The 21,519-nt window shown below is 44.1% G+C and overlaps 4 protein-coding genes across 6 annotated transcripts; 1 reads left to right on the top strand and 3 right to left on the bottom strand.

The window, feature by feature from the left end:
• Nucleotides 1–311: 311 nt before the first annotated feature.
• hsp90aa1.2 (heat shock protein 90, alpha (cytosolic), class A member 1, tandem duplicate 2) lies at nt 312–5,321 on the bottom strand. Its single transcript, XM_088403888.1, has 11 exons — nt 5,153–5,321; nt 4,034–4,174; nt 3,342–3,708; nt 3,116–3,252; nt 2,640–2,960; nt 2,161–2,326; nt 1,899–2,089; nt 1,680–1,827; nt 1,329–1,597; nt 764–1,097; nt 312–680 (listed from the first exon to the last, which is right to left on the bottom strand). Exons 2-11 carry the CDS (start codon nt 4,172–4,174, stop codon nt 574–576), a joined length of 2,181 nt encoding a protein of 726 aa, XP_088260014.1. The 5' UTR covers nt 5,153–5,321; the 3' UTR covers nt 312–573.
• A 512-nt stretch (nt 5,322–5,833) lies between these two features.
• On the bottom strand, nt 5,834–10,750 carry LOC148407083 (heat shock protein HSP 90-alpha 1). The gene is made up of 11 exons (XM_088402793.1): nt 10,573–10,750; nt 9,640–9,789; nt 8,795–9,161; nt 8,530–8,663; nt 8,149–8,454; nt 7,898–8,063; nt 7,625–7,815; nt 7,403–7,550; nt 7,044–7,312; nt 6,633–6,966; nt 5,834–6,469 (listed from the first exon to the last, which is right to left on the bottom strand). Exons 2-11 carry the CDS (start codon nt 9,787–9,789, stop codon nt 6,360–6,362), a joined length of 2,175 nt encoding a protein of 724 aa, XP_088258919.1. The 5' UTR covers nt 10,573–10,750; the 3' UTR covers nt 5,834–6,359.
• Nucleotides 10,751–12,436: 1,686 nt separating this feature from the next.
• On the top strand, nt 12,437–17,174 carry LOC148407082 (WD repeat-containing protein 20-like). Of its 2 annotated transcripts, none has more exons than XM_088403414.1 (4): nt 12,437–12,729; nt 13,315–13,497; nt 13,978–15,402; nt 16,019–17,174. In XM_088403414.1, the coding sequence occupies exons 1-4, from the start codon at nt 12,481–12,483 to the stop codon at nt 16,073–16,075; spliced, it is 1,914 nt and encodes a 637-aa protein (XP_088259540.1). In that variant the 5' UTR covers nt 12,437–12,480; the 3' UTR covers nt 16,076–17,174. The 2 variants fall into 2 exon arrangements, with proteins under 2 accessions (XP_088259540.1, XP_088259541.1); XM_088403415.1 differs by having other exon boundaries at nt 12,525–12,718.
• Nucleotides 17,175–17,354: 180 nt separating this feature from the next.
• mgat2 (alpha-1,6-mannosyl-glycoprotein 2-beta-N-acetylglucosaminyltransferase) lies at nt 17,355–21,087 on the bottom strand. 2 transcript variants are annotated; one of them, XM_088403416.1, is made up of 2 exons: nt 20,906–21,087; nt 17,355–20,090 (listed from the first exon to the last, which is right to left on the bottom strand). In XM_088403416.1, the coding sequence occupies exon 2, from the start codon at nt 20,081–20,083 to the stop codon at nt 18,632–18,634; it is 1,452 nt and encodes a 483-aa protein (XP_088259542.1). In that variant the 5' UTR covers nt 20,084–20,090; nt 20,906–21,087; the 3' UTR covers nt 17,355–18,631. The 2 variants fall into 2 exon arrangements, with proteins under 2 accessions (XP_088259542.1, XP_088259543.1); XM_088403417.1 differs by having other exon boundaries at nt 17,355–20,024.
• Nucleotides 21,088–21,519: the final 432 nt, after the last annotated feature.

The following is a 21,519-nucleotide window of genomic DNA, read 5'->3' as shown; positions in this document are numbered from 1 at the left end:
TCGTTTTTTATATAATAAAAAGGGACGCAGTTCGAGAATTCAATTTCTACTGTAACGACACAATTAAATCGTATTATTTCCCAGCCGCAGGCAGAGTACTTGGTAGCCAACTAAATGGCCGTTTTTTAAGCTGAAGCAAAAAGGTGGAGAGGGAAAAAAAAAATCCCTAAGTCATTTTCACCAGAAATGGTGATTGTCATTGACGTTCAGATAATTTGAAGTGCTCAGTCACCTGTTTCAATGCTTATATTTGACTAACAACAACATGTGCTTACCGGAAGCAAGAAAAAGCCATTTTTAAACAATGGGAATAAAGACAAGTCTTTATTATGTTAAACGTTTAGTTTTCCATCACTTTTTACAACAGCTTTCTCACAGTCATTTACAGTTCAAGTCAAAACCGCGTGGAATGCTTCAACAAATACAATACAAAACAAATAGAAAAAGTGACAAGTTTTAAACATTCAGAACTGCATAAGGGAGATGCAAAAGATAAATTAAGGGAAATATGCCAGTATTAACAGTGACCTCAGACAACTTTTAGTGAAGACCTTAAACTGGGGGAATGGAAGTTTAGTCCACTTCCTCCATCCTGGAAGTGTCATCATCACCTTCGAGTGGGGGCATCTCCTCAACGGGAGCGGTGGTATCATCCGAAATTGGCTCATCTTCATCAATGCCTAAAAATAAAAAAAATAAAAGTCATTGTGAATTGTGGGGTGGGAACTAGGGGGCAGGTAAGGAAGATTGTTTAACTACTTACCAAGACCAAGCTTAATCATCCTGTAGATTCTATTGGAGTGAGTCTGTGGGTCGTCCAGCGTGAAGCCTGATGACAGTAGCGCAGTCTCAAAAAGCAGGATGACCAGGTCCTTCACGGACTTGTCGTTCTTGTCTGCCTCCGCCTTCTGCCGCAGCTTCCCAATGATGGGGTGCTCCGGATTAATCTCCAGGTGCTTCTTGGCGGCCATGTAGCCCATGGTGGAGTTGTCCCTCAGGGCCTGGGCCTTCATGATTCTCTCCATGTTGGCTGTCCAGCCATATGTGCTGGTCACAATGCAGCAGGGAGATGACACCAGGCGGTTGGAGACTGTTACCTATGGAGAAGATCGAATATTTAAAACGTTTGGAGATCAACTCATGGAAAGAAACAAAAACATTTAACATTTGGTAATTGTGAAGAAGCTTTGCACTTCAAAATTTTGATGTTAGGTGAATTACTTGAATTTAGATCTTTTGGCCAAGACCTATATCATTTAACATTTGGATTCAGTCACTACCAGTAGCGTTAGAAATGCTTTTTGATATCTACAGCCCTTCATGCTTACCTTCTCCACTTTCTTCTCCAAGATGTCTTTCATGATCTTGCACAGGTTTTCAAAGAGAGCCTTCTTCTCTTCCTGCTTCTTTTTCTCCTCCTCATCCTCAGGTAGCTCAAGGCCCTCCTTGGTAACAGACACCAAGGTTTTGCCCTCAAACTCCTTCAACTGCTGGACGCAGTACTCGTCAATGGGCTCAATCATGTAGATGACTTCCAAGCCAGCCTTGCGCAGGCGCTCCACAAAAGCGGAATTGGCCACCTGGTCTTTGGTCTCGCCTGAAACCAATATATTTTTTTGTGACTACAGCTAATTGATTATCTAAGTGCTCGTCAAGGTGGAGAAACGAGCAACACCCACCTGTGATGTAGTAGATGTGTTTCTGATTGTCCTTCATGCGCGTCACATAGTCCTTCAGAGAAACCATCTCATCTCCAGAAGCGGATGTGTAGTAACGCAGCAGCTCTGAGAGTTTCTTCCTGTTTTGTGAATCCTCGTGGATGCCAAGCTAAAATATAAATGCATGTTAGCAACAACGTTTGTAGCCATAGATGTTTGCGGACTTTGCCAACAACCAACCTTGATGTTCTTTGAAAACTGCTCGTAGCACTTTTTGTAGTTTTCTTTGTCTTCAGCAAGCTCTGTGAAAAGTTCCAGGCATTTCTTGACCAGATTCTTGCGGATGACCTTGAGGATCTTGCTTTGCTGCAGCATCTCTCTGGAGATGTTCAGGGGGAGATCCTCTGAGTCCACCACACCCTTAATGAAGTCTGAACAAGGACATAAATGTGAGCCATTCATTTTTGGAGCTAACGGTGGTCAGTGGCAAGCGTGCACTCACTGAGGTACTCTGGAATGAGCTCATCGCAATTGTCCATGATGAAAACCCTGCGCACGTACAGCTTGATGTTGTTCTTTTTCTTCTTGTTCTCAAAGAGATCAAAAGGAGCACGGCGAGGCACAAACAACAGGGCGCGGAACTCCAGCTGGCCTTCCACTGAGAAGTGCTGATAAAAAAAAATTATTATTAGTTTTTGGGCAAATTCCCTATCAAGCTTGCTGTGTAACAACTCGGTGGAATGTGATTTAGTACAAGTGCTTCGTACTGGATTTGATATATTTCTAAAATATTTTACTTGTTCAAATTCTGACTTTACTTTGAATTCTGTTTTTGGTTCTGCCCACTCTCCTTGGTCACAATAGAAAATGGTTTTGATTGCTCATTCAGACAATATTACCAGAGGCCAGCACTGACAATGTAAGAGCGTGGGGACTCTGGTCACCAACTCGACTGCCAATTGTAACGCTCCTTGAACTAACCTTGACAGCCAGGTGCTCCTCCCAGTCATTAGTTAGGCTCTTGTAGAACTCGCCATACTCTTCGTTTGTGATGTCATCAGCATTGCGTGTCCACAGGGGTTTGGTCTTGTTCAGCTCCTCTTGGTCAATGTACTTCTCCTTGATCTTTTTCTTCTTTTTCTTGTCAGAAGACTTGTCGTGGTCTTCATCATCCTCGCCAATGTCCTCCACCTCCGGCTGGTCATCATCTTGATCCTCATCCTTGTCTTTCTCTTTTTCTTTTTTCTCATCCTCTTCTTCTGCCTCATCATCACTCACTTCCTTATCTCGCTCCTTCTCAACCTGAATGAAAACAAATGATTAGGTTCACATGATAGGACTGTAAGCAATTACATTTTTTGAAGTTTTCCAGGAATTAGCCTGTCCTTGAGCACACCATTTTCATTTGGGATTTACACATTTACAATTTCAGGATAACAATATTTTATTTTACTTACATAGAGTGTGATGGGGTAGCCAATAAACTGAGAGTGCTTCTTCACAATCTCTTTAATCCTCCGCTCTTCCACATATTCCATCTGGTCCTCCTTCAAGTGTAGAATAACCTTGGTTCCACGGCCAATTGGTTCATTAGCTAAATCACAAGATGGGGGGGGCGGGTCAATCCAGGTTAGAATTAACCTTCGGTGAATGAACCACGTTAAGGTAACCGAATGTACTTACTCTTGTCCGCCATGACTGTGAACGAGCCTCCGGCAGCAGACTCCCACACATACTGCTCGTCGTCATTGTGCTTGGTGATGACAGTCACCTTGTCTGCTACTAGGTAAGCAGAGTAGAAGCCCACTCCAAACTGACCGATCATGGAGATGTCAGCTCCAGCCTGCAGAGCCTCCATGAAGGCCTTGGTGCCTGACTTTGCGATTGTGCCCAGGTTGTTGATCAGGTCCGCCTTGGTCATGCCGATACCCGTATCATAGAGAGTGAGGGTGCGCTCGGCTTTGTTTGGAATGATTTCGATTTTCAGATCCTTGCCAGACTCCAACTGGGAGGGGTCAGTTAGGCTCTCATAGCGGATTTTGTCCAAAGCCTTGAAGAGGGGGAAAAAATAGATGAAACATTCATCTCACCTTGAAAGAAAGTGTGTAATCTGGGCCTATTTAGTTGACCAAGAAACTATTTACTCATTTGTGTGAATGCTAAAGACTGTTAGTTCCTGCCATCTAGTGGACAAATTTGTAGCTGGTCAGCATATTATACGTCACAACAGCTAGATAAATATATTTTAAGTAAATAATTTGACCAATAGCATTCCTGATGCTATCTTTGAAACAGTGGCTGATAGCACATCTGAATGCATATTAATTATTTTTTTAGAATCTGATTCCATATTAATTACATTTTATAAAACTTACATCAGAAGAGTTAGAGATGAGCTCCCTAAGGAAGATCTCTTTGTTGGAATAGAAGGTGTTGATGATCAGGGACATCAACTGAGCAATCTCAGCTTGGAACGCAAAGGTTTCCGTCTCCTCCATTGGATGGTCCTCAGGCATCTATGGCACAGCAGACAAAAAATTTTTGCAGCAACTTCATGAATTGAAACTTGTACAGCTTAGTATTTATTAGTATTTTCTAGCACCCTCCTAAAGCTGGTGGTGACACAGACCGCATTAACCAGTTTTTAAATCAATTTTGGGGAGTAAGAGGTTAAAACCCCATTGTAATCTTGAGGGAACTTCTGCACTTATTGTCACATAGTGTTTAAAAAAATGACAATTCATATTTATACTAGCGGTAGGAGTTTGCTTAAGCAATCAATAAAGACGTTAAATTCCAACTCGGACTCGGCGTGCTTTTCTTTGTTCCACGTCTTGCCTTGCGTAAGGTTGAACAGTCGTAAATCGATGACTACTGTCGTATGTGGTACGCAGTTTGTTTGCACGTCATCTTGAGCACTCGGCGACGACACCTAGCGAATCAATGGGGAACTACTTGTTTCTAGAAGGTACTCTCAGTTTCATTGACAAAGCCTTGTTAGAAGATTTAACGATTATCGCTGACCGTCCCTAGACTGCTAGAATGTAAAGGCTTTATATGACATTATTCTTTATAACTATTTAATTAAAATGTCTAGGCTTTGTGTGACATCTTGCTTTACACTTAATCAGTGTGGCAAGTACATTGCCAAAGGCCATGTGGTCCTCTTTCACAAGCAACTAGCAATTAAAAGCTAACAGCTTTGTCAGATGCAAAATAGGACAATCCTAATCGTTTACAAAAATGCCAAGTGAATGTGGCTAATGGCGTCAATTGAATTCACATCACCAAAGATTTGATTTATATTACTCATAAAACGATACATACACGTAGCATTTAAAAGCACTTTAATAAATTCCACTCAATATTTTAAAATCGTGATTATTTTTCACGAGACACCATTATTACACGATAAAATAAAACGAATCAGTGGTCCATAAACGAGCGATAACAGCCATTAAGCGTGTATAATTAAAAGTGCTTCGGTCCCTTACCTTGGTCCTCTGTGGTTTTAGTGCCTTTGTGCTCTGTTATTTTTGGGAGTAATCTCCGACGTTAGAATGCGCAGAGTAGTATGACAAGACCGGGCTGCAAGGCTCGTTATATACCCTTTCCTCAGCTTGTTCGAGAACACACAGCTTCTAGAACTCTCTGGAATCTTCCTCGATACAGGCGGTCAATATGGAACGCTGATTGGTCCAATGGGATGTCAGTCAGGATAAGGGGGCGGGAGCTATTGAAGCGGAAACGTCATAAGGGGCGGAATGCGAAAACCATGCGTCGTTCATGAATTTTCCAGAACATTGGATAATGTTTTAACGCGTTAAATTTAGGAAACCTTGCTTTGTGGCGTAATTAACTTAAAGACATAAAAGACAACATGAATCACATAAACCAAAACAAGGGAAGAATGTCGCCGGTGTTGCTTAACTGAGCGGCGTTCAGGAACATGCCAGAACATTGGAAAATGTTCTACCGTGTTACATTTAGGAAACATTGCTTAGTGGTTTTGTGATTGCTTTGTAATTACCTTGGAAAAACAAAAACAAAATGAAGCAGTGATCATGCATAAAAGAAGGCAAGGAAAGCATGCCTCTTGTATTTCTCAATTGATTTTATTATAAATTTGAAGACTTACATTTAAAAAAGAAATTACAAAAAGAAACAAGCTACATAATTCCAGTGACTAAACGTTTCATCAGCACTGTTCAAAAGAAAAGTGAACAGCGTTTGCATCTTGTTTGTTTGGATAAAAACAGGACTTTAATGATAAGCACGTCTGACTCCCAAGTGTGAATTGATGTTTGATTGGTTACTGTGATTGTCCGGCAGCCAGTCCTGGATGAAAAGGAATAGGTTCCAGTTCACCTGTTTTTCTGTTAAGTGGCACAGAAAATGAATGGATTCATGAACTGCATGAACATTCATCCATTTCTGAAAATTGATGATACTGTCAGGATTCTGGGGAGTTGCACCCATATCCCAACAGACAGTTGGCAAAATCCAGGCTACACCCAGGACTAGTCGCCAACAAAACACACATTCCTTCAGCCGCGTATTCACATTGTCTCTCAGTGGGAACTGAACTGGAGCTGTTTAGTTGTTGAGTGACTTTTTCTACATTTTGGTGACACTGCTTAGAAACACCTAAATAAATTACAAAAAATAGTACAACAAAGGCAAGCGAGCCTGGTTGATCGTTTAGTCGACTTCCTCCATTCTTGACGTATCATCATCACCCTCCAACACGGGCATGTCTTCTTCAGCAGGCTGAGCGAGTTCCTCTACTGGTGAGTCGTCTTCATCAATGCCTGGCAAATTATACATTCATATGAGCAATTTTTTTTTAAGCAAATTGGGTCTCCTAGCAAATTCTTATGAGTAAGCTTAGACAAACTCAACTAAGTTAAGATAAACTTAGCGAAATAAGATAAGAAAACATTTATGACTCCCAAATGGAAAAAAAACACTCACCAAGACCCAGCTTGATCATCCTGTAGATGCGGTTGGCGTGCGTCTGGGGGTCCTCCAGGGTGAATCCTGAAGACAGCAGGGCAGTCTCAAACAGAAGGATGACAAGGTCCTTCACCGCCTTGTCATTCTTGTCCGCCTCAGCCTTCACCCTCAAGGTCTCCACAATGGGATGCAGAGGATTAATCTCCAGGTGCTTCTTGGCAGTCATGTAGCCCATGGTAGAGTTGTCCCTCAGGGCTTGTGACTTCATGATTCTCTCCATGTTGGCTGTCCAACCGTAGGTGCTGGTGACAATGCAGCAGGGTGAAGAGACCAGGCGGTTGGAGACCGTCACCTTTCAAAGAAAAGCGTATTTTGTTATTGTCGCGGCAAAAACACAATAATGAACACGCAATGTAGCCTCATACAAACCTTTTCGATCTTCTTGTCGAGGATGTCCTTCATGATTTTGCAAAGGTTCTCAAACTTTGTCTTGAGTTCCTCCTGCTTCTTCTTGTCATCCTCATCCTCGGGTAGCTCAAGGCCTTCCTTGGTGACAGAGACCAAGTTCTTCCCATCATACTCTTTCAGCTGCTGGACACAGTACTCATCAATGGGCTCGATCATGTAGACGACCTCCAAGCCAGCCTTCCGGAGGCGCTCCACAAAGGCGGAGTTGGCTACTTGGTCTTTGGTCTCACCTGTTTCAAGAGTTTGGAGTTAATTTGCTTTATAGGCTGAATAAGTCTGCAAATGTAAGCAAATAGAGCGGCAGGAGAACTCATTCTAACCTGTAATGTAGTAGATGTGTTTCTGATTGTCCTTCATGCGTGAAACGTAGTCTTTCAGAGAAACCATTTCATCTCCAGAAACAGAAGTGTAGTATCGCAGCAGCTCTGACAGTTTCTTCCTGTTCTGGGAATCCTCATGGATTCCAAGCTGAAACGTGAATGTTGGTTAGTGACATCATCTGTTGTAGTATTTGAGGGATGCAGAGTTCAACATGAATCTACCTTGATGTTCTTTGAGAATTGCTCATAGTACTTCTTGTAGTTGTCCTTGTCTTCTGCAAGTTCGGTAAAGAGTTCCAAGCACTTCTTCACCAGATTCTTGCGGATGACCTTGAGGATTTTGCTCTGCTGCAGCATCTCTCTGGAGATATTTAGAGGCAGGTCTTCAGAGTCTACCACACCCTTGATGAAGTCTAAAGACAAAACAAGGAAGCCAAATTCATTGGTGACGAAAGAGAGTAAATCACTTCAAGGAAACTTTGGAATGATACTTACTGAGATACTCTGGAATTAGCTCTTCACAGTTGTCCATGATGAAGACCCTTCGCACATACAGCTTGATATTGTTCCTTTTCTTCTTGTTCTCAAAGAGGTCAAATGCAGCTCTTCTGGGTACAAAAAGCAGCGCTCGGAACTCCAGCTGGCCCTCCACCGAGAAATGCTGCGGACAAACCGGAGTAAAAGGCCACAAACTCAGATGGATTTTGTCACAGTTCCAATGATAAAGATCTGCAGTAGTCATTTACCTTGACAGCCAGGTGATCCTCCCAGTCATTGGTGAGACTCTTGTAGAACTCGCCGTACTCTTCGTTGGTAATGTCATCAGGATTGCGGGTCCAGATGGGTTTAGTCTTGTTCAACTCCTCCTGGTCCATGTACTTTTCCTTGACCATCTTCTTTCTCTTGTTTTTGCTCTCCTTGGTGTCTTCATCCTCATCGGAGCCGACATCCTCGATCTCCGGTTTGTCCTTGTTCTCTGCAGCGTCTTTGTCAACATCCTCCTCCTTTTCCCCTGCCTCGAGGTCCACCTCCTTCTCTCTTGTCTTCTCCACCTAGAGAATAAAAGCTGGATTTAGGGCCCTTTTGGTTCCATTCAGGAAAATTAAACAATGATAAAACTTTCTTACGTAAAGTGTAATGGGGTAGCCAATGAACTGAGAGTGTTTCTTCACAACTTCCTTGATGCGCTTCTCCTCGCAGTATTCTGTCTGGTCTTCTTTGAGGTGCAGGATCACTTTTGTGCCCCTACCAATAGGCTCTCCTGAAAGTCAGCAATATGGAGATAATCAATTCTCTCTGAACAAGGATTGTGGACGAGCTGGAGCCTATCCCAGTTTACATGCTAACCACTGGGTCAGTGCATTGAGCGTTATAATGTGGAATTAAATTTACCAGTGTCAGGGCGGACAGTGAATGAGCCCCCAGCCGCAGACTCCCAAACGTACTGCTCGTCATCGTTGTGCTTAGTGATGACGGTCACCTTCTCTGCCACAAGGTAGGCTGAGTAGAAGCCCACACCGAACTGACCAATCATGGAGATATCAGCTCCGGCCTGCAGGGCTTCCATGAACGCCTTCGTTCCGGACTTGGCGATGGTTCCCAGGTTGTTAATCAGGTCAGCTTTGGTCATGCCGATGCCCGTGTCGACCAGGGTAAGGGTGCGTGCATGTAGGTCTGGTCTGATTTCGATCTTCAGGTCCTTGCAGGAGTCAAGTCTGCTGGGATCTGTCAAGCTCTCATAGCGGATTTTGTCCAAGGCCTGCCAGAGAGACTCACGTTAGTGTATTCAGCAGTTCTTTTTGTTTAATGATCAAAAATCATTATTTAGTTTATTTCATGTAAAATGGAACAAAGTTAATGTTTAGATTCTCCAAGATTCTGAAATCTTTGTCTTTGAATGTCGACAACTGTTTAAAGAAAGTGCATCATCAATAAATGGATTTGTTATAGCTAGTGCAACACTTTTTGTATCTTTGTACTTTTTGAGATCTAAATCACAGCAGCTCCCAGTCTACAGTATGATGGAAGGAAATGAACAATGTTGTGAATTGGGGACCCTCTGTAAAGTGGAGCCTGTAAAGTCCAGAGGTAGCAAATCCAGGTCAAAAAAGTAAAAACCCTGCCACAGTTTGTCTTTAGGCACAAGTGCTTGACCTCAATCGGTATGTAAGGAAGCGTTGCAAAATATTTTGTAAAAATGATGTGGTGCTGTCTGCGTTTAAGATTATTGTCCTTACGTCAGAGGAGTTTGAGATTAGCTCCCTGAGAAAGATCTCCTTGTTGGAATAAAAGGTGTTGATGATCAGCGACATCAATTGAGCAATCTCAGCCTGGAAGGCAAAGGTCTCCGTCTCCTCCTCCATGGCATTTGCAGCGTTCTCGGGCATCTGTTGGAGAAATTTTGGTATTATTTTTTTTCAGAATTCTTTACTTCAGGACTATGAACTATGAACCCAACATGTATGTTTTTGGAATGTAGGTGGAAACCAGGGTACCGGGTGGAAATCTGGTACATGGTACACTCAAGCACATGGAGAACATGTGAAGCCCACAATGGAAGATTTGAGTTAGGATTCAAACTCAAACGGAACTGAGACACAAATGCGCTAATAGAAAACCCACACTGCTGCTACATCAAATAAAACATAAAAATCTTAATATCTGAATATTTGTTCTGATTATAAAGATCACCACGTGGCTCAAATGAGTTAGGGCTGAAGGTTAGCAGCTGCTATGGTGGTACAGCACATGTTCAAGCTGTCAATCAAACACCTTTGACCATCCCCCTATGGGTTACCTAACACCTCTATGTGAAAGGGAGATGATTTAAACTCAAATTGGGTCTATTTCAGCAAAGAGTCTTTACTGCCGTACAAAGGTGTAAAATCAGGTTCTCCTGCTCTTTTTTCCTTCTACTATGGTATCTTCCATTTCACTCATGCTCAGGGTCACCCTGCTTGCCATGTGCTCAGACCATGCTTCAGTATCAATTCAATACTTGTAGTACACTACTCCACTGGTCTGTCCTAATAGACTGAAATTCATTGACATAAAATATCGTTCATAAATCAGTGCAAACTAGTAGGAAATATCTGTTTATCTAATGTTTCCCTCCGTAAAATAGAATGAAAATTATTTCGCTGTGATCGTATTTCAGTCTGCAGTCTTACCTTGAATATAAAATCTGTGGCAGTCAAATCTGTCGACTTTATGAAGTGTTCTGAATCTGAGTGCTGTGTTGTTGCTCCTTCCGGTGAAAGTCTTTGGACTCGATGCAGACTCCTACGACAAGTCGGTTTCTTTTTATACACCGCAGGGGGCTTCTCGAAGTTCCCATTCAGAAGGTTCCAGAAGATACGTTCACTAATGGGGAGGGTCGAGGGAGGTGGCGGTAGAAGTGGGTGGCGAGTGAAACACCAGAGCCCTAAAATTGGTGTGCCCTTATAGGGCTGCAAAGTCACAAGCAGTGTCTGCCAGTCAAGACGAGAACGTTCCTGATAGCTCGGCTGGCCATTAGGCTGCTAGACCCCCCCCCATGTCCACCACCCGCCCTGCAAGGCCTCACAGCTGTGCATTGCATTTGCTATCAGCTGCTGACACCCACACAGGCCTATAGGTCGGATACCTACTTTTTAAAAGCTCACATTTTCACATATAGTACGTGAGCCATTTTAAAGCTAATCGTCAGTCTGCAAAAAACATACAGCCAGATCTACCTTGATTTTCACAAGGAGAACACAAGGAATTTGCCTTGCTAGTTTGAGAGGATTGAGCCTCTTAGTTGGAGATTACACTAAAAAAATACATTGAAAAACACATGAAGAGGAATCATAGCATTATTTTCAGTTGTGCCTGTTCCTCAACATTGTGAAAAAATAATTTTGTAGCCAGTCCGGCCTGTTTGGTGACATAGCAGGTTGGTGTTGAAATGTCATGGCTAACACTTGCATTGAGATGAGAATTTTGTGTTAAATCATACATTACGTTGACATAGGATGAATCATTACATCAAAGAGACAGGAATAATTACATTTATTTACGGTGTTAATGTTATAGATTTTTGTATCCTGTCTTTTTCATAGCCTCCAGAAAAGTTGCAGTTGCGGTTGTGTTTTTATTTCATCAAACACACTATCAAGCTTTCCATGCCCATCGTTGTGAAAAAAATGGAGATTTTTGTGACTCTTGAGTTATGATTTGAATGAATGTGCCATTGATCACAGATTGCAAAATAGATAGCGAAGCAATACTTAAAACTGTAGACTACGAAATGACATAGGCAAAGCAACAGCAAAGAAAATAGGGTTACCTTGTAAATTAAGACCAGAAAAACATATTGCTTTATACATAAATGTATTCAAGTTTATGAGTGTGATGGGCAGCCACGCCTCTAGTAGTATATGATACTTGCAAGATATTGCATATTATGTAATCGAAATAGTAGCAGTTGGGAGGGAGTAGTAAATTCTACCAGTGGGTGGATCATGCAGTCGCAATCCTTGTAAAACGATATTTTGGGAAGATGTCGAACGAGATAAGTTGTAGTATTTTTTAAAAATATTTAAGACAGCCATCCTTTTATCTCGTAACTGTTTTGTCGCCAATAACCTTTATTTATACAATGAATAGTACACAAAGAACGTGACGAAAACATTGACAATAAAATGCTATACAACTTCAGCAAACTCCCAAACCACGCCAGCGATTGAAAAGAATTTAAAATCTAAATAAAATAAATTATGACAAAAAAAATAGTTTAAATTCCGACAAGACATTCATATAGTGTCATGACGTCACGGGCTGTCCAGCAGTGTCCAGGCCATTCTCTTTTTTTGTTTGTGCACAATAATCTTGGCATTCAATATAAATCGATACAATTGACGCACATCTGTTTTGTCGCCTGCCCCATGTTTATTTTTCATTCTTTATTTTATTTTATTTTTTTATCTCACGTGACTAGTATTGCCCCTCTCCACCCCCCACTGCGCATGACCGCTGGTCTTTCCACCCTTCTGATTTGCACATGCACCGCCCGCAACATCCGGGGCCTTGGACAAGGATGAACGGCGACTTTCAAGATGGCGGCGGAGGGAGGAGGGAAGGAGACGAACGAGATTAAAACCCAATTCACCACCCGGGAAGGTGTCTATAAACTCCTCACGCACTCCGAATACAGCCGCCCCAACCGGGTGCCCTTCAACTCGCAGGGCTCCAACCCCGTCAGGGTCTCCTTCGTCAACGTCAACGACCAGTCTGGCAACGGCGACAGGATCTGCTTCAATGTGGGCCGGGAGCTCTACTTCTATATCTACAAAGGTGTGAGAAAGGTAAATAACATTGACAGTTTGTCGCCGTGAACGCGCGTGCCCGGTAGCGGCCGCACCGGTTCGGCATCTCAGTTCGACCCGCGGGTCGTGTGTCGCAGATTGTCCGGACGAGGCCATGTAGCTTCCAACTATGTTTGACGCTAATTAGCATAGCCAGCTAAAATCATCGCCACAGTTGTTGAACACTTCAAATGAGTTTGTCCCTCTGTGAGACTTGTTCACAAGTTATGAGTGAACACCATGCCGCAATAGGTTTGTTTACATTTGACGTGCATGAAGGAATGAGACGAAAACATGACGTAATTGCGTAAAAGTCAGGTGTTCACTATCATTTGCGATAGAGTGGGATGCAGTGGTGACGTCAGAGTGCGTTCATGACACGTCATTTGCTGCAAGATTCAAAAACCTTTGCCCACTTATGTGGGTCTGAGAAACACTCTAATATATTTGTCGTTCAGTTTTTTTTGGCTTAGGAATGATGACGAAGCTTATTAAACCTTTTATTAAACCTTTTATTATTTTATTAAACCCTTATTAGACCTTTTATATGTTTTAGAATAAGTCAAAACTTGTTCTGGTTTTCAGGCTGCCGATCTGAGCAAGCCTGTAGACAAGAGGATCTACAAAGGCACGCAGCCCACGTGCCACGACTTCAACCCCCTCACAGCCACAGCCGAGAGCGTGTCGCTGCTGGTGGGTTTCTCGGCGGGCCAGGTGCAGCTCATCGACCCCATCAAGAAGGAGACGAGCAAGCTTTTCAATGAAGAGGTGGGTTATCGTCCAATGAAAACCTTGTGTGTCTGATTACTGTGAATTGACCGAGATCTCTTGCGGCGAGATCTCCAGAGATTGGAACTCCGCAAGATTTCTCATCGTGGGATCCATTTTCTCTTAACCATTTTTGGGGGGTGTTTGTGGCTTGTTGGGCCAGAAGTTGGATGGAGGGCCACTTGGTTGATGAGTGCAGTAGGAGGCGATATACACCCGAATGTTGTTTGCGATTGCCATTGAAAGAAAAAAAAAAAAAAGAGTGCAATGGGGTACACAAGAGAAATTCAATAATTCAAAGCCCTAAATTTTTCCAGCCTATATATACAGTTCCCAAGGCCTACTGATGGACTGAAATAATGTTTTTGTTCTCCACTTTGCAGCCTTCCATTTTACTACATTGTCAATTTGTTTTAATTAATGGTTCAACTATTGAGAAGCCTAGCGGTTGACGACTCCTCCTTTCCCTCCGCTCCTCAGAGACTAATCGACAAGTCGCGTGTGACGTGTGTGAGATGGGTCCCCGGTTCTGAGAGCCTCTTCTTGGTCGCCCATTCAAGCGGTGCGATGTACCTGTACAATGTGGAGAACACGTGCGGCACGGCGGCGCCCCACTACCAGCTCCTCAAACAGGGCGAAAACTATGCTGTGCATACCTGCAAGAGCAAGTCGGGCCGCAACCCATTACTGAGGTGGACAGTGGGTGAGGGTGCGCTCAACGAGTTTGCCTTCTCTCCCGACGGTAAGTTCCTGGCGTGCGCGAGCCAAGATGGCTACCTGCGGGTGTTTGGCTTCGACGCCGCCGAACTGCACGGCACTATGAAAAGCTACTTTGGCGGCTTGTTATGCGTGTGCTGGAGCCCTGACGGGCGCTACATCGTGGCGGGCGGCGAGGACGACCTGGTTACGGTGTGGTCCTTTTCGGACTGCCGGGTGATCGCGCGGGGGCACGGTCACAAGTCGTGGGTGAGCGTGGTGGCGTTCGACCACTGCACCACCAGTGTGGAGGACGGCACGGGCGGCGAACCCCACGCCGAATTCAGCGGAAGCGATGAAGACTTTTACGAGCATATTCACTTTAGCGCCGGGAGGGAGAGGGCCAACAGCACCCATTCCCGCCTTTCCAAGCGGAACTCTACGGACAGTCGGCCTGTCAGCGTGACGTACCGATTCGGCTCCGTCGGCCAGGACACCCAGCTGTGTCTGTGGGACCTCACCGAGGACATACTCTTCCCTCACCTCCCTTTGTCTCGCACCAGGACTCACACCAACGTCATGAATGCCACCAGCCCCTCGGCTACCGCCGCAAACACAATTTTCACCTCCGGCACCAACGGCAAAGACAATGTTAGCGATAGCAGCACCGGCGGCAACACGCCAAACTCCCTCCCGGGGACGCTTCCTCGCTCCAACAGCTTGCCGCAATCCTCCAACCCGGGCGGCGGCGGCGGCGGCAGCACCCCCAACAGTTACACGGGCAGCAGCAGCAGCAGCAGTAGCACTGCGGCCGCCACCGCCGTTCCCGCCAAGGGCGGCGGCATCATGGACAACGCCCTGATCGCCGCCGGCGTGGGCAAGTTCGCCACGCTGTCGCTGCATGAGACGCGCAAGGAGCGGCCGGAAAAGGAGCACAAGCGCATGCACAGCGCCGGGCACATCGGCAGCAAGAGCGGCGACAAGCTCAGCCAGCTGGGCGCTTCGCGGTCTGCGGCAGCCAAGGGTGACACGGCCAAGACGCTGGGCACGGTGCTGTGCCCGCGCATGGAGGAGGTGCCGCTGCTGGAGCCGTTGGTGTGTAAGAAGATCGCCCACGAAAGACTGACGGTTTTGATCTTCCTGGAAGACTGTCTGGTCACGGCCTGTCAGGAGGGCTTCGTCTGCACATGGGCCAGGCCCGGCAAAGTGGTGAGTAACGGGACGAAATTCTAATGTACCGCTGTAAAAAGGACCTGCTTGACTCTTCAGGTTTTTGCCATTAATTATTATATACTTTATTTATTTGAATTCATTATTATTAATTGTTAGTATCAAGCCTTGAAACCTTGTTTATATACTGTTTGTTTAAAGAAGGGCAATAAATTGACATGATGACCAAACATGATGAATAATCGTTATTAAAAATCGTGATTTCAATATTGCCCAAAATAATTATTTTGGCCATAATCGTGCAGCTGTAATAGTGGTTGTAGAAGTCTGAAAACATCCCCAGTCTAAAGACAAAAAAAAACAAAAAACAGAAGTCAGCTAGCTTTAGCTTTTCCATTTCCTGTCTTAACCCCAAGTTTTCTTAACAATGTGTTCCATGTGTCTAATCTTAATCTAGTAATTATCAGATTTGTGGAATATGTGTTGAGCAGAAAAGAAAATCATCTCACTGGGTTGTCTTTTTTGCCAAAACAATGAAACATAAAAGCATGTTGAGTCAAGTAGGTAGCCTGCCAGCAAGGGAAGCCTGGCTAGGTCTAAATATTCCACGACGGCTTCGTGCCACTTCTCACGCCTGTGACGCATCTCTCCACAGGGACTTCTGTCATCTCAAAACAACCCCGCCAACTCCCCCAGCGGAACGGTAGTATAGCCCTGACCAAGATGCGCTCGCTCGGCGCCTTGAGTCTGCAGTGAAATGGGTGCTATTTGACGAAGGATGAGGAGCTTTAAGGTTTTCCTAGGAAGGGCTGACTGCTTCACTGTTCAGCCTGTGGGACGGTGGCTGTTATCACGCCTGCAATCTTGGAGCGTTCTCCCGTCTCTTCATGTTATGTATTGGGCCTCTTAAAGGGAACAATATTTTTCAAGTGGCTGCATATCCTCTGCTTACGGAGGTTCTGCTTCCTTAAATCACACAAAGTGTATTTGCACAAATTTAGCGGCCCTTCCTCCTTGGTGTGAGTTTTTTTTTTTTTTTCCTCGCAGAACAGATTTTGGAAGCACTTGGCTTGTCAGCGCCCGTTGTGTCCTATGTTGGATGCTGCAATCTTTTTTTTTTTAAATTTAGGAAACCAATGCTTGCACTTAACAGTTTGTTGTTCCAAGGAGGACAGATTTGCTTTTTTTTTTTTGGGAGGGGGGGTGTTCATTAGAATTAAAAACCTTTGTACCTATTGTTTATTTTAATATGGTTTTCCACTTGACACAGGCTCTGTATTATATGTAAATATTGTATGGTAATGATTTATGGAGAGGATTAATAGTTTAAAAGAGCCTCTTTTTGGAGAAAAATAATAGATATTTCTAATACAGAAACTCTAATACTAAAATAAATCTTGAATATGCAGATTTTTTTCTCTTTTTTTTTCCATTCATGTTGTACATAAAGAGAATTCAGGTGTATTTTTTCTTAACGCACCGTTTGGTATAATATAGGAGATGCTTTTATCTAACGGCTGGTGGCGAATGCTCTTGTTCAGCCATCATTCCCGAGCTCAGGTAAATCCGCAGGAACGTGCGCTGGCCTATCGTGTGAATTGAATTGACTTCCACCTTAACAACTCCTCTTTAGTGTGAACGGTGTGCATATAATGAGGATTTTTTTTTTTTAATACTTGATTCATGCTCGAGCTGGACAGTGTTTGAGGATGTTTTTCCTCTAGTGCCCACAAGGAGAGAGACTGAGGGTTTGAACAGTGGCAGCCATTTTCCTCCATGTGACGCCTATTAAACAGTTTGACAGACTATAATCATGACTCTGTCCATTTCTGAAAAAAAGGTCCCATTTTTCCTTTTTTTGGGAGGGTGGGGTGCGGGGACATGTTATTGTTCTGAGTACAGGTCGTATTAAAATAAAAGCCCAGTGACACAATGTGGCCACTAGAGGGCAATAGAATCAAAGTGCCTTCCAACGTATATACCATTCCAAATATAGTTTCAAAGTTTAATCAATCAGACAAGGATGGCACAGCACTCTTATTTTCCCCCATCAAAAAAAAAAAAAAGCTTTTCGCTGGGCTACTTGGCTGAAAAAATATTTCACAAGGGGGCACATCAGTGAAAAAAGGTTGAGAACCACTGTCTACTGCCAGCCATCTAACTTGGCGTGGCAAGCCGCGTGAGAGGATATACACGGTGGCCCTGAAGTGCAAATCACACAAACAAAAAGCTAAGCAAACAAATAAAGGTAATGCAAACAAAACACACAAGAACAAATCTCACAAAAAGCACACAGCTAAAAAGTGCACACAAGAAAAGAATGCGCACGAAAAATGGAACACAAGAAAAATGAGCATGCAAGGAAAAAACACAGAAACTGAGCATGGTAAAAAGAGCAAATAAGAAAAAAAGCCAAGAAAAAAAAAGCACACCATCTTTTGTCCTACAGGAAGAGGTTGGTGTGGGTGGAGGAGAGGGGTGTAGACTCACTGTTGATTGGACGACGGGGCAACATGATTGGATGTACAAAATGTTTGCCTTTGAGCAGGACTAATTTTGTGACAAGTTCTCGTTTTACAAATGAGTGCCACCACCGATGCAAACATTGTTGCCACTATCAAAGAATCACGGGCCTGTCAAATTGCTTCCCAGGAGTCAAAATGGGCGTTTACAAATTACTGTATTGTACATACCATGAACATACCACTTACATATATGGCAATGATTTTTTTTCCCTTATGCATACAATTTCTGCAGACAATCAGTAGTTGAAAATATTCAAATAATTGAATGCAGAGATAACGTCCTGCTCAATGACAAACGTTGTGTGCGTCCAATGAAGTTGCTCTACTGTCATCCAATCAGCAGTGAGTCTACATCCCTCGCCCCCACGCAAACCAACCACCTTTGGTAGGGAAATGTTAATGTGCTCCTTTTTTCTTGTGTGGTCTTTTTTTCTTGCATACTCCCTATTTTTCTTGTGCGCTCCCTTTTTCTCTTGCGTGCTTCTCTTGAAAGGCATTTGCTTAGTTTTTTTGTGTGTGATTTGCATGTCAGGGCCACCATAGCTATATCATAAATCTGACATAAACATAAAGGCAAACTTGAATTTTCATGAGCCAAAATTCCAAACATTCATTTTTTTTTTTAAACAGTCCAGTGAAACAGGCAATATGAAGAAACGTCCATAAAGTTTTGAGTTTGAAAAGGCGTTCTTGATAAGAGGACGCAATAGAGACAATAATAGAGAATATAGTAGCGATGAAGATCACTGTAATTGCACGTAGCTCTTGCAGAGTTCATGGTCCCTGATATCCCCCCATCCCCCGTTCTTCACATGCGAGGCCACACCATTGGCCGGCAGTCTCTTGGTGATCAAGAGGTTCTCGGGGAACAGCTGGGTGCCGCTGCTCTGCAGGATGTTGTCGATCTTGGCCTTCTGCTTGACCGGCGTGCAGATGGCGTTCTTGTGGTGCACGCCGCAGTCTCCGGCGTGGAAGATCCGAGGGGCCTCGCTCACCATCACCTTCCAGTAGGACGGCAGGCAAGTCGCCGTCACGTGTTGCAGGGTAAAGTCCCAGTTGTAGTCGTCGTAGGTGCAGAACGTGTCCGTGCAGCCGAGCAGCTTCTGGTAGGTGTCCCGACTCAGGGCCATGCCCATGTTGTGCTCGCTGGACTTCCAGGCCTTTACCTCGACCTTGTTGGCTTTGCTGGAGTAGCCGATGTGGCTGTAGCTGCCTAGCGACAGGATGTCGCAGTCGCTGCACTGCTCCCGTTTCAGCGCAGACATCAGCTTCAGCATGTGGATGAAGTCCGGGGACAGGAAGTGGTCTTCCTCGATCAGCAGCACCAGACCGTTGTGATCCCGGAGGACGCGTACTCGGTCCCACGTGAAGTGTAATTTCCACCACCAGTGGTGCTTGATCTGGGGGAACTTGGCCACGCGGTAGTGCCCGAAGGAGTCTGGGTACTCGGCGTTGATGCATCCTAACTTTAAGGCCTCCTTTTTGGAGATGTCCCTCGGACAGTCTCTCGGGTCATTGCCGGGGAACTCCTGCGGGTACAGCTGGATGCTGAACGGGAAGAAAATCTGCAGGACCTGGCAGAAGTCCACCGAGTACACCACTTTGTTAATCTCGGCGGACCAGTAGTCATGGCTGAATATCAGCAGTATGCTTTCCACGCCGCGGGCCACGCGCAAGCTGTCCACTAGCAGCTTCAAATAATCTGGCCGATTGTGGACCTGGACGACCACCACCAGGTCGTCCTTCTGCCTCGCCGCCTTGAACTTCTCCTCGTTTCTTATCGTCTGGTCAAAGTTGAGCTGGAAAACGATCCCGCGGTAGACCAAAGTGGTGTTGTCCACATTGGGCTTGGCTTTGTTTTCTTTCTCTTTTGTTCTTTCCAGGTGCGTCTGGTTCAGATGCGCCACGGGAGGCCGGCTCGCGCTCAGCGCGGCTTGCGGCTGGATGTGTTCGTCAAGTCTACTCCGACCGGTGGTACCGACTCTATTCCTTTTAACCACCGCCTCCTTCGGGAACGACTCTATCTTCTTCTGACGTCCACTGGTCCACAACGCCAGCCCGCAGATGACAACCACCACAGCCAGTATCAGCACCTTTCTCTTATAGATCCGGAATCTCATTGTAGGGAACCGGGCTCTTGGAGGGAGGGGGTGAAAGAAAAAAGATCGTAGGCAAATGATGGTTGCAATGGGCATAAATTATCTGAATGAAACACAAACCAATAGATCAAGTTAGAACTGTGCAACATGGGCTAAAACTCCTAATATTGTATCGTTTGAAGCGCAGACAGTTCGGATCTTATTCTGTGCTTTAAGCACTGCCTCTGGCGGTCTGGAGGGGCGAAATAGAACAACATGCGTGTTTAAGAGAGTGACTGCTCTCAAGTGAAACCACGGCGTCCTTCTTCACTACAAAATGTAGTATCAACAACGGCCAGAGGCGGCGCCAAAAAACAGACAAAGGCCAAGCAAAGCACTAATGAATGAACCGTTAAAGGATAAATTAAATCAATTCCAAATAGGTATGGGTCGACAATGCAATGTCAATATATCATGATTTTAAAATTCATGGTTATATAAAAACAAACACCACTCACCACCCTTTTTTTATGGAGATAAATTGAATTGGATTAATTGGCAAGGCTGTTTTTTTTTTAATAAGGTTTTGTTCTTTATTATTGTCATTTGACTGCAGCAAAATGAACAGACGGAAAATCATTATGATATGAAGCAAACAAACAAACAAATGCATAATTCCAAATTTGGTTCCAATATGATGAATATGGTTTAATAATACCTAATCATAAAACATTAGACATGGCAATCATTCCAACATATATGTTCATTTTGTTTTTTCAACCCTCACTATTTCCCTTCCTAATTGAACAAGAAATCATTCCTATGAGCATCCTTGAACATCCCCTTTACCGTAGTAGGCGGTGAGCCATAGCGGGCTAGCACTAAGTTAGCAGCGGCTAACATAATAAATACCACACCCGCGTTCGTCCGAACAGTTACCTGAAGTCAAAGCAACCCGGCGTTCACTTCAGGATTGAAATGTCATTTCGTTCGTGTCCCATTTTCGCTGCATGAAAAAAAGCAGCAAATTGCTTAAGGATGGGAAATAGACCATATCCTCACACTACGTCTTATTAACTCAACCAATAAGAGCTAGCGCACTTTGCGGCAGCGGGATAGGACACGGCAGTTTCTACATCACTTCCGGTTATGCCGCGACAATTCTTAAACTTTACGTCACACCCGCCGAAACCAAGCGACATTATTCATCATTACATATTCACCATGCTAATTAAAAAAAAAGGATCGGTTGTTTTAAATTGTTTTTTACTTGGTATTGATCTTTACTTTGAGTTTCTAAACTATAAAGAAAAGGTACAATAATTATAGAGTGAAATTGCTCATTTATATATATCGACAAAGGAAATGTAAAAAGGATACGTGCAAGTGTTTTTTTATAGTGAATATGAGAACACTGCATCACATCTTAAAACCATCTGTGATTACACTCATGGCCAGCTGGTGGTGTCGTGTGCCATGAAGCTGCAAGAAATGTCAAACCTGCATTAGCATACTTTTTATTATTTTGTGTTTATCCAACCTCTTTCCACGTC

This window comes from Hippichthys cyanospilos, chromosome 20, assembly GCF_059441005.1.
Source record: "Hippichthys cyanospilos isolate Australia breed blue-spotted pipefish chromosome 20, RoL_Hcya_1.0, whole genome shotgun sequence".
Classification (NCBI taxonomy): Eukaryota; Metazoa; Chordata; class Actinopteri; order Syngnathiformes; family Syngnathidae; genus Hippichthys; species Hippichthys cyanospilos.
This window is presented reverse-complemented; position numbering and strand designations above follow the sequence as displayed.

Excerpts from the sequence above, each read along its gene's own strand:
- mgat2 (XM_088403416.1), bottom strand. The coding sequence starts at position 20,083 with ATGCCCATTGCAACCATCATTTGCCTACGATCTTTTTTCTTTCACCCC.
- LOC148407083 (XM_088402793.1), bottom strand. The coding sequence starts at position 9,789 with ATGCCCGAGAACGCTGCAAATGCCATGGAGGAGGAGACGGAGACCTTT. Across the intron at positions 8,064-8,148 it reads AGGATCACCTGGCTGTCAAG|CATTTCTCGGTGGAGGGCCA; the intron begins GTAAATGACTAC and ends GTTTGTCCGCAG. Across the intron at positions 6,470-6,632 it reads GATGATCAAGCTGGGTCTTG|GCATTGATGAAGACGACTCA; the intron begins GTGAGTGTTTTT and ends ATAATTTGCCAG.
- LOC148407082 (XM_088403414.1), top strand. The coding sequence starts at position 12,481 with ATGGCGGCGGAGGGAGGAGGGAAGGAGACGAACGAGATTAAAACCCAA. Across the intron at positions 13,498-13,977 it reads GCAAGCTTTTCAATGAAGAG|AGACTAATCGACAAGTCGCG; the intron begins GTGGGTTATCGT and ends TCCGCTCCTCAG. Across the intron at positions 15,403-16,018 it reads GGGCCAGGCCCGGCAAAGTG|GGACTTCTGTCATCTCAAAA; the intron begins GTGAGTAACGGG and ends ATCTCTCCACAG.
- hsp90aa1.2 (XM_088403888.1), bottom strand. The coding sequence starts at position 4,174 with ATGCCTGAGGACCATCCAATGGAGGAGACGGAAACCTTTGCGTTCCAA. Across the intron at positions 2,327-2,639 it reads AGGAGCACCTGGCTGTCAAG|CACTTCTCAGTGGAAGGCCA; the intron begins GTTAGTTCAAGG and ends TTTTTTTATCAG. Across the intron at positions 1,598-1,679 it reads ACACATCTACTACATCACAG|GCGAGACCAAAGACCAGGTG; the intron begins GTGGGTGTTGCT and ends TATTGGTTTCAG.